Consider the following 11,411-nt stretch of genomic DNA (forward strand, 5'->3'; position numbering starts at 1 on the left):
AAGTGATTCCTTTTTACCTTCACACTTCATTATATCTAAGGCTTATTGGAAACCGTGATAGCTGGAACTATCCAGTTCACAGTAGCTGGGGTATTGGAGGAGATAGGCCTTTAATAATAAGGCCATAGCTAAGGGTACAAACAAGATAATATTGCAAGACTTGTTTCCAACTGCTCTCTAATTTTGGCAGAAAAGTTCTCAGGCTTAGTGTTAGACTAGAGGAAGAACTTTTTGGGCAAATTAAAAGAAAATTCCCCAGCTTTCTTTCAGTTCAGAGCAATGAAAATTTAATGTTTCGGTATTTTGTCAAAAACATTTTGGTGACTCATAACTCGGTTTTCTTGTTAACTAAAGGCTCATTCATGTGAGACTAGTCAGAAATGTAGGCTGATTAGGTCCAGGAATTCCTATGCTAATAATTTAATTATGATTTGTTTTCTTCTAATGTAGTCTGTAAACATACTGTATGTCCCATTGCTTAATTCATTCAATCCTGTATAATTTTTGGCTTTTATATGATTCATATTTCTTTAAAAACTAGCTTCCTTCTTCATTTGATTGCACATGTCCATTCCACTGTCAGTGTAGGTGCACTCCAGTGCACAGTTGTTGGAGAGTTTTTCCCTTAGCGGTACCCATCAGCTGCTTGGTGCACTTATGTAGTCCAATATGCCAGACTGCATTTCAGACTCCTTCAAGGCTGGTTGGCCAACATGTGTTCATCAAGGAGGCATAAAACATACTTAATGCATGTACCAAATTGGATTTTTTCCCTCCCTAGATTGGTGGACGGATCCAGCCTGTGTCTGCAAGGGAGTTCCTTTCGTCCCACCTCAACAATCTCTTATCTTTGTCACAGATGCCTTGGATCTGGGTTGGGGAGCTCAGGTGGGACCCCTGAAAATGCATGGTCTCTGGTCTCCCTAAGATTTAAGTCTACACATAAACATCAGGGAGTTGCAGGCTATCTACTTAGCTTGCATGGTATTTCTTCCATGTATAAGGGAAAGGGGTGTGTTGGTTCTGACCAACGGTATGATGGCAATGTTTTATATAAACAAACAACGGAGGGGAAGTCCGCTTCTCACTGCTCTGTTGAGAAACAATCCTGCACTGGGACTTCTGCATCGGCAACTCTAGGTTTCTGAAGGCAGCCCACCTCCCTGGGGCTCAAAATACACTGGCAGATTGCCTGTGCAGGTTATCAGCGATCATGAGCGGTTCCTATACCCAGACATAGCAAGGTCCATTTTCCAGTTCTGGGGAGCTCCCCAGGGGAATCTGTTTGCAACAAAAGACAACAGAATGTGTCACCAGTTCTGCTGCAGAACGGGACACAGCCTGGGTTCATTGACAGATGCTTTTCTACTGCCGTGCTCAGTGGGTCTACTGTACGCTTTTCCTTCCATGCCTCTTCTGCCCAGAGTTCTGTGCATGGTCAAGCAGGAGCATAGGCGCCGACTCTGTTGGTGCTCCAGGGCTGGAGCACTCATGGGGGGAAAAAATGACAGGTGCTTAGCATCTACCAGTAGCCAGTTTCTCCCCTCTCCTCCCAGCGTTTCCCTGCTGATCAACTTCTCCCCTTCCTTCCCAGCGCAGGGGGGAGGGAGAAGGAATGGGGATGGGGCGCACTTGGGGGAGGGGGTGGAACTGGGTATGAAGAGGTGGAGAAGAAGCAAGGTGGGGCAGGAAGAGACGGGGCAGGGGTGGGGGCTTGAGGGAAGGGATGGAGTGGGAGTGGGGCCTGGGTCTTAGTGGGGGTTGAGCACTGCTGGGGCAAGGAAGAAGCCAGTGCCTGTGAGCAAGAGAAGGCCCGTCTTCTGCTGATCACCCTAGCATGGTCCATCAGCACTGTTTTTTACAGCTCTTGGACCTCTCAGTCTCCCCATTGTCCCTCCCACTTCACACAGACTTGATTTGACAGAATCGTGTCTGCTTCCTCCACCCCAATCTTCAGGTCCTTCACATGATGGCCTGGAGGCTTCATGGTTAAGATTGGTGGAGGAGTCTTGCTCTAGAGAGATGCAGGAGTTAATGCTGAAAAGTCAAAAGCCTTCAACTAGGACAACTTACCTTTCTAAACGGAAGAGGCTTTCCATCTGATCAAGTCTCAGAGAGGTCTCCCCTCTTCTTCCTTCTATTCAGTATGTGCTGGATGATCTGTATCTGAAACATCAAGAATTGGCAATCACCTTGATCAGAGTACACATAGCGGCTATATCAACATTTCATCTGCCTGTTGATAACTGCTCCCTTTTTTCCAAGGGTGTGGACAGACTGTTTCCGCAGGTAGAGATCCCTATTACACACTGAAGCATGAATCTAGTTTTAACAGAGTTGACAGGTCCCTCCTTTGAGCTTATAGCAGCCTGCTCTCTATTGCTTCTTTCGACGAAGGTGTAGTGTTTTTAGTAGCCATTACATCTGTCAGCAGAGTGGGGGAGTTGAGGGCACCAGTGTCAAATTCTACATATGATTGTGGGTTTGGGGTTTTTTGTTTTTTTGGGTTTTTTGGGGGGGGGGTTTACACAGAAAAAGCCTGCCTTTGTCCTCATGCAAGTTTTCTTTCGAAAGTGTTCTCCACTTTTTCATGTTAACTAAGCAGTTTTCTTCTTGACCTCAAAGCCTCACAGTAAGAAGGGGGAGGAGAACACCACACACTGTGGACATTCAGAGAGCTTGAGTGTTTTATCTGGGTCAGACTAAACCTTTAAGATCTTCATCTGAATTATTCTTGCATTTGCGACAGAATTTCATCATGGATAACATGAAGCCGTCAGATAGAGTATTGAGTCATTTGACTAAGTCTTAAGCGACCTGTGCAGCATTTCTAGCTAACATGCCCATATTGGAACTTTGCAAAGCGGCAACCTGGTTGTCATGTCATGTGTTAGCATAGTGAGAAGCAATCTGTCAACAATCTAGAGAGGACACTAAATTTGGACGAGTGGTCCTCCAGTGTCTGTTCAAATAAACTCCAAACCCACATCCAGTTGGGGCTGCTGGTGAGTCACCTACAGTGGAAAGGACATATGCAATCACTCAAAAATAAATGGGTATTAACCTGTCCATAACTTGTTCTCTAAGATATGTTCCACGTGTCCATTCCACAACCTGCCCTGCGTTGCCTCTCTATCGGAGTCTGTATAGGGTGGCTCAGCCCTTTATGTCTGCACGTGGTGCATGAAGCACAAGGGGGGGCTTGTGCCGCTCTGACAGGTACCACTAAGGGAAAAACTCTCTGACTATTGTGTACTCGGATACACACAAACCTACAGTGCAATGGACAGGTACAACACATCTCAAAGAACAATTATGTCAAGGTTAGTAACTTTTTTTTTTAGTAGAAAATCACTCAACACCCACACAAATGAACTTCACCTTTGTTACCTAAGTACACCTCCTAAACAATCTCTCTCTCTCTCCATATTCTTCTGTGCCATTTTGTCATCCCCCACTTCACTCGGAGTAATATCTTGTTTTAATGTTTCATAAATATTAATGCCTCCAGCAACTTTGTTTTTGTTGCTGTTCTCCATAATTCTGCCAGTCTTTGACGTATTTCTGATATTCAGGTGTCTGGAACTCTGTGCAGTATCCCAACAGCTGCAAATCTAGTCCCCTTAACGCAGATGGCTAAAACCCAGTAGGCAGTGAAGCTGATGTGGTTCCACAATTTGCAAAGGCAGAGCTGTGCTCTGAGGTGCTTCTTACCAACATGAGATGAGGTTTTTGGTGGTGTGGAAGGGCCCATGGATCTACAAATTTGCAGTTGCTGGGCAATTTGTATGGGAGGATTTTGTCTCTGTGATCTTTGTGAAACTCCCCTACTCACAGCTTGTTTGCTCCAGTCGTATACAGGATCTGAGGTTTGACCTTCATCTATATAGAGTGGGATTATCACCCTGAACACATGATGCCTAAATGGCTGCAGCTCCTAGGCACGTTTCTTTTTGAAATGATATCTAATTGCAATTGCTCATATTTTGTATCTGTCTTTTTTCATTCATTCCATGTAATCTTAAGAACATAAGAATGGCCATACCGGGTCAGACCAAAGGTCCATCTAGCCCAGTATCTGTCTACTGACAGTGGTCAATGCCAGGTGCCCCAGAGGGAGTGAACCTAACAGGCAATGATCAAGTGATCTCTCTCCTGCCATCCATCTCCATCCTCTGACAAACAGGGGCTAGGGACACCATTCCTTACCAATCCTGGCTAATAGCCATCTATGGACTTAGCCAACATGAATTTATCCAGTTCCCTTTTAAACATTATTATAGTCTTAGCCTTCACAACCTCCTCAGGTAAGGAGTTCCACAAGTTGACTGTGCGCTGCGTGAAGAAGAACTTCCTTTTATTTGTTTTAAACCTGCTGCCTATTAATTTCATTTGATGACCCCTAGTTCTTGTATTATGGGAATAAGTAAATAACTTTTCCTTATCCACTTTCTCAACATCACTCATGATTTTATATACCTCTGTCATATCCCCCCTTAGTTTCCTCTTTCCCAAGCTGAAGAGTCCTAGCCTCTTTCATCTTTCCTCATATGGGACCCTCTCCAAACCCCTAATCATTTTAGTTGCCCTTTTCTGAACCTTTTCTAGTGCTAGAATATCTTTTTTGAGGTGAGGAGACCACATCTGTACACAGTATTTGAGATGTGGGCGTACCATGGATTATAGAAGGGCAATAATATATTCTCAGTCTTATTCTCTATCCCCTTTTTAATGATTCCTAACATCCTGTTTGCTTTTTTGACCGCCTCTGCACACTGCGTGGACATCTTCAGAGAACTATCCACGATGACGCCAAGATCTTTTTCCTGACTCGTTGTAGCTAAATTAGCCCCCATCATATTGTATGTATAGTTGGGGTTATTTTTTCCAATGTGCATTACTTTACATTTATCCACATTACATTTCATTTGCCATTTTGTTGCCCAATCACTTAGTTTTGTGAGATCTTTTTGAAGTTCTTCACATTCTGTTTTGGTCTTAACTATCTTGAGTAGTTTAGTATCATCTGCAAACTTTGCCACCTCACTGTTTACCCCTTTCTCCAGATCATTTATGAATAAATTGAATAGGATTGATCCTAGGACTGACACTTGGGGAACACCACTAATTACCCCTCTCCATTCTGAGAATTTACCATTAATTCCTACCCTTTGTTCCCTGTCTTTTAACCAGTTCTCAATCCATGAAAGAACCTTCCCTTTTATCCCATGACAGCTTAATTTACCTAAGAGCCTTTGGTGAGGGACCTTGTCAAAGGCTTTCTGGAAATCTAAGTACACTATGTCCACTGGATCCCCCTTGTCTACATGTTTGTTGACCCCTTCAAAGAACTCTAATAGATTAGTAAGACACAATTTCCCTTTACAGAAACCAGGTTGACTATTGCTCAACAGTTTGTTTTTCTGTGTCTGACAATTTTATTCTTAACTATTGTTTCGACTAATTTACCCGATACTGACGTTAGATTTACCGGTCTGTAATTGCCGGGATCACCTCTAGAGCCCTTTTTAAATATTGGCGTTACATTAGCTAACTTCCAGTCATTGGGTACCGAAGCCGATTTAAAGGACAGGTCACAAACCTTGGGGGTCAATGCTGCTTTTACTAGCATAATCGATCACTAGGGAAGGATTCTTATATAAAATAAAATATGTACTGAATAGGAATGAACAGTCAAATGAATAACAATAAGAATTGTTTTTTCCTGCAGTTGCTTGACGTATTTGCCGTTCCCAAAGCCTGTTTCTCCTGAACTAGAAAAGAGATTCAGCAATTTCTATCAAAAATTCAAAGTTCTGAAGGATGCAGTAATCATCAAAAGAAGTAAGCCCAAAACATTGGTGTTACTATTGCATTCTATTCTCAGTTACATTATATGAACTGAAGAGGAAATATCACAGGTAAAGATGTGGTTGTGGATTCATACCTTCTAGTTGTCAGTCATTTTGTTGTGATAATCACATATATGTCCCTTTTTTATTATGGTAATTAACATGCAGTAAGAAAACAGTGAAGTTCCTTGTAAAGATAAGGCCATAGTGAACAGTTATGTAAAAACTTCAGCACAATGTCTGTAGTGGTGTTTATGGTGAAAATTATTCTTCATATGGAGTTCAATGTATGTTGACTTTGTGCACTGAAGCGACTTAATATGCTCCTGCTATTCATCACATAAAAATGCACTGAATGATCTTTGTACTGCCCACACTCCAGCCTGCCACTCTTCTACCCACATGAAAAATCCCAGATTTCTGGTCTGGACTCGCTATGAATGGATCCAGTTCATATGGTTCCCTCCATGTGCACATCATCAGGGACAATTAGCTGCAGTCTATGGGAGCAGGTGTGAATTATTATGCTAGATGTGAATTTTGCTGGGGTCTCAGTGTCAGCTGGGATGTAGAAAGGGAGAACTAGTCTTCATTCAGTTCATGAAATCTTTTGCATAAAAGTAGTCTGTGAATAAACCTTTATGCATTGAAAATTTTTCATTGCATGAAGTGTCTTGTGCATGAAACTGTGCTGAGTTATCTAGTGCATAAAGACGTAAGTGCATAATTTATTCAGCTAAAAGGAGGGAGGGATAGCTCAGTGGTTTGAGCTTTGGCCTGCTAAACCCAGGGTTGTGAGTTCAATCCTTCAGGGGGCCATTTAGGGATCTAGGGCAAAAATCTAGGGATTGGTCCTGGTTTGAGCAGAGGGTTGGACTAGATGACCTTCTGAGGTCCCTGACATTGTATGAAGAAGACTTCTGTGTCTAATGACTACTGTATCATAAACTTTATGGGTACAGTCTTCTCTCCCTCCCAGCTTCCATAGCCCTAAACAAAGTCTGAGGTCCCAGGTCCATAAACCTTCCTAGCTGCTCTAGGTTACCTTGTACTCTTAGTGTTAGGCTATTTTTGAAGCATTTTATGTATTGGGATGCTGTAAGGCAATGTGAACCCTGTTGTTTTATATTTATAGTGTCCAAAACTGCTTGGTGACTTAAAATACAAGCCAAAGTGCCCACTCTAAAATGCTTACAGTTTAACTTTTTTAGCATGTGGTGGTCTTTTTTTGTTTTTCTTTCTTTTTGGTTTGATGAGACTTAGGCTATGTCTACACTACAGAGTTTTGTCGACAAAAGTTATGGTGCTTTAATTGAAGCACCTTAATGAAACCTCTGTTCCATGTCCACACTCTGCTCCTTGTGTTGGCGGAGCACATCCACACTAGCAGCTCTTGCATCGATACAGAGAGCAGTGCACTGTGGTTAGCTATCCCACTGGCTGCAGCGTGCTTTGGGAAGGGTTTGCAATGCCTTGTGGGGCAGGTTCAGCAGCACAAGGGGCAGGTTTCTCAATCCCATTGTTCCATGGGCATCCTAGTAGATTGTCAGCTGCTTTTCAACTGAAATGTTTGTGGGGACAGAGGGGGGAAGTGTGTGACAGGGAGTGTGTGGGGGGAGGAGAGACACAAACACAGTATGTGTTGCGGGGAAAGTGAGTGTGTCAGCATGATGTCTTTAAATTCAGACAGCAGCCTGATCAACCTATCCTGAGGCGGGGGAGGGGGACACCCCCACACACATTGAGCTCCCAGCTCTGCACACGACATAGTGGTCTTTCCCTACCTCCCCTTTCACCCCCAGCAGCAGCAGCCGCCACCTGTTCTGCCTATCTGTGGTTCTGTGATTTCTTCCAAGTGTTCCCAGAGCCACCTCAGCTGCCAGGAGCGGCATCCTCAGAAGCTCTGTGAGCTCTCCATGCTGAGGAATGTCAAAGCAGCACAGCAGTCACCCCACCCCCCCAGCAGCAATTGGCCTGATGTTGTTGTGTTTGCTCTTTGCTGTCCGAGCAGAGCGGCACACTCAGCTGTCAGAACTTTCCGGAGCTTTAAAATGGGAGGGGCGCATGCCTGCAGTGCAGCTGCATTCAGAACAGTGAGCAGAGCAGTCCTAGCAGACGTGGGATACTGTAGGAGGCCAGTTACGTCGACACAACACACAGGAGCATCTACATTGACTCTGTCACTTTAACTTTGATGCAAAAAGCTCTGCACCTCTCATCAAGGTGGTTTTATTTTGTCAGCAAAACAGGAGAGTTTTGCTGCCAGAAGTAGCTGTGCAGTGTGTACACCTCCCCTGTTTTGTCAGCAAAAGGCAGCTTTTGCCAACAAAACTGTGTAGTAGCAACAAGGCTTTATTTAAAAACCTGTTTAGAAACTGGCACTTGTGATAGAGAACAAAGGCGTAATGAGGATGATTTCAGTGTTTGTTTGTATGTGCTTTTAAAGTAGTATGCATGAGTTTTATAGAATTGTACATGTACTGAAAGTCTAATGTACTAATTTGCTTTTAAATTACAGGGATCCAAAAAACAAAGTTACTTTGATCATTCTTTATAGTTCTGCAACCAGACTTTGATCAGTTTGCTTCAGCCTTTCCACAAGAAATTACTAAAGCCTGAGTATTATCAAATATTTTAATCATTTGTTTCTATCCAAAGCTGAAGTGAGCGTTGTAATTTTAACTATGCACAGAAAATAACTCCATAGTTAACCTCCCAGCTGGTGCATTATCCTGGGAGATTCTTGATTTTGGGTTCCTTCTTGTGTGTTCCTGAGCTCCTGCATCCAGCTCTCTATTAAGGGATGAGGGAGATGCTCCTAGCCTCTGGGATTCTAACCATAGAGACCCCAGCCTAGAGCATAATCCCCAACTAGCCCATATGTATGGAGATATGGCTAGAGACACATCCTACATAGAGTTGCTCTATCACACAGTCCTAACGTGGTTATGTAGAGCATTGCTGTAGCCATATCTCCAAATGATCTGGAGACTATGCTCTTTTAAGGGGTGGAGGGAGGAAGATATCTCTGGGTAGGGGGAAGCCAGAAAGTGAAGGGAATAAGGGGGGGAAGCCCAAAGTTAGGGGTGAGAAGCGATGGATTTGAAAGGCAGAATGTATGTATTTGAGAGGGAGGAAATGTAGGGAATTGATGGATTTGGAGGTGACCAAGCGGTAAACTGATGGGTTTGCCTAAAGCATTCATTTAAAGGAGGTGATACATATACAAATATGCAGATTAAGTTATTGCAGTGCTTGCACAAAGTCTTCTGATTTTAGAGATTTATAGGCTTAACAGATATGATTTTCCATTTGCTATGATGTTCTGACTCCCCCCCAGCAATGAGCACTGACCTCTCTCTCTCTCTCTCTCTCTCTCTCTCTCTCTCTCCCTCTCCCCCCTCCCCCTCCCAGCGGATGTGACTCTGGATCCAGGAACAGCTCATCCTACAATAGCGGTATCTGAGGATGGGAGAAGTGCAAGAAAAGTCTCCATTCAGACTGTGCCCGATAGTCCCAAGAGATTTGATACTCTTTCAGCTGTGCTGGGCTCGGAGGGATTCGACTCAGGCCAGCATTGCTGGGAGACAGAGGTGGGGCTGGGGGAAGACTGGGCTGTGGGGATCGCCACAGAGTCTGTGCAAAGGAAGGGGATATTGGCCTTTCAGTCTCACCATGAAATCTGGAGTGTGTGGATGAAGGAGAACAAGACTCATCCATCCTATTGGACCCTGGCGGCTGCAAACCCAGCCCCAGAGGACACAATACCAGCCACAATGGGGGATCCCGCTGTAATGCCAACTGAGATACTGGCCCCCACATCCCGGAGCAAGACACGCATAAAGATCAGAGTTTGTCTGGATTATGAAAGGGGGTTGGTGACATTTTACAGATCTGATAACATGGCTCCTCCCTTCACTTATTGTATCACCTTCACAGAGAAAATCTTCCCTTTCTTTTGGCTATGGTCTGCAGAAGCATGGGTCAGATTGTGTCCCTGAGATAGAGATAATAGTTTTAGCATACGTGACACATCGGGGAAGTTCCTGCAGCATCCTTGAAAAAAATCTTACTGAATTACGTTTAAGTATCTTTGGAGTCCATTGTATTAAATGAAGAATTTGTGTCATGGGCCAAGATTGTACATAACCTCTCGAGGAGCGAAATGGGATTTACAGCCTGGAAACCCCCCCCCATCAGAGACGCTGGTCTCTGCCTAAGGGAGGTGTCTGCTGAGGAGCCGGGATCCTACAGTGGGTGTCCTTGTTGGACAACAGAGGGGAAATACAGGAGCAATTGCCCTGAACTGTGACAGCATCTGTATTTCAACTCCTCGTACAAATGTGCATCAGCCTTGAACTGTTCCCAGTGACTGGGTATCTTGGGGGTAGGAATAGAGGAGTATAATCTAAGGAGGCTTTTAACCCTTTGGAAATTTTCTAGTGCACGTGGCAGCTGGTTATTTTTAGAGAAGAGAAAGGTGGTGTTATTGTGGAAAGTCTGAAAAGGTTTCCAGCATTGGGGAGAAATTGATCTTTTCCAGCTATGTTAATGACAAGTCAAAGTAGAGAAAAGGAATGTCACATGGTTAAGCTCTACCCTGCTGAGCAGTCTGTGTTGCTTAGCTGACCATCTCTTTTTGTGCCCAATTTTGGACTTCAGCATTTACCAAGATTAGCTTATTAAATATTGAAGTTAAAAAAAAATAATAATAATACCAATCTCCTAGAACTGGAAGGGACCTTGAGTCCAGCCCCCTGCCTTCACTAGCAGGACCAATTTTTGCCCCAGATCCCTAAGTGGCCCCCTCAAGGATTGAACTTATAACCCTGGGTTTAGCAGGCCAGTGCTCAAACCACTGAGCTCTACCTCCCCCAGTTCAAAGTGGATACAAATAAAGCTGATGGTAAAACTGAAGAAAGAATTTCACAACATTCTGAAAGTTTTTAAATTGATTTTGTTTAATATTTTTTTAACTGAATTCTTTCTAGAAGAGGAATTTCAAGTGTGGCCATTTTGATATAGGGAGGGGGAGCATCAGAGAAGAGACAGGAGTGTGTTTGTGGAGCTGTTTTCTTCTCAGGCACTGTAAAAATTGTGGAGGAAGAGTGCATTATAGCTGCAATCCAGCAGTACCCCAGACGAGTAGTCAGGGTGGTCAGGGAGAGAGATCCCTGCTCTCACGTGTGTGGGATTACGTCTCTGTGAGTGCAGGCAAGCCAGCGAAGAGGGCCCTGAGATGTGCAGTGAGGGATGACTCCACCACACTAGTTCTCCAGTCTCCCCTACTCAGACATCTAGAGGTGGAGAAGGGTGTTCCCAGTGCCTGGAGAGGGAAAGCAGTGACTCTATACATCACCTCAGGGCTCAGCCTCCAGCCCCATCTTCTTCCCAGGTGCAAGGTATACGAATTGTCCCTACCAGTTCTTGGTCTCTTCAGCACTGAGTGGAACAATGAGTGCTGCACCTGGGAACCATTGAGCTTGAACCACAGAGCAGGGGAAGGAACCAGCACCACCGTGTGTAGAGAAAGTCCCTGTACCACCACCACATTCCCTT

General features: G+C 44.2%; 1 protein-coding gene across 1 annotated transcript in view; it reads left to right on the plus strand.

Moving 5' to 3' along the window:
- Positions 1-9,883, plus strand: part of LOC123345853 (E3 ubiquitin-protein ligase TRIM39-like) — a 45,330-nt gene extending 35,447 nt beyond the window's left edge. The window contains exons 5-6 of the mRNA XM_044982913.1: positions 5,732-5,844; positions 9,267-9,883. Of these exons, the coding sequence (XP_044838848.1) occupies positions 5,732-5,844; positions 9,267-9,853 (700 nt within the window). The 3' untranslated portion in view covers positions 9,854-9,883. The remainder of the gene's footprint in view (positions 1-5,731; positions 5,845-9,266) is intronic.
- Positions 9,884-11,411: the final 1,528 nt, after the last annotated feature.

The sequence above is a fragment of the Mauremys mutica genome, chromosome 12 (genome assembly GCF_020497125.1).
Source record: "Mauremys mutica isolate MM-2020 ecotype Southern chromosome 12, ASM2049712v1, whole genome shotgun sequence".
In the NCBI taxonomy this organism is placed as follows: domain Eukaryota; kingdom Metazoa; phylum Chordata; order Testudines; family Geoemydidae; genus Mauremys; species Mauremys mutica.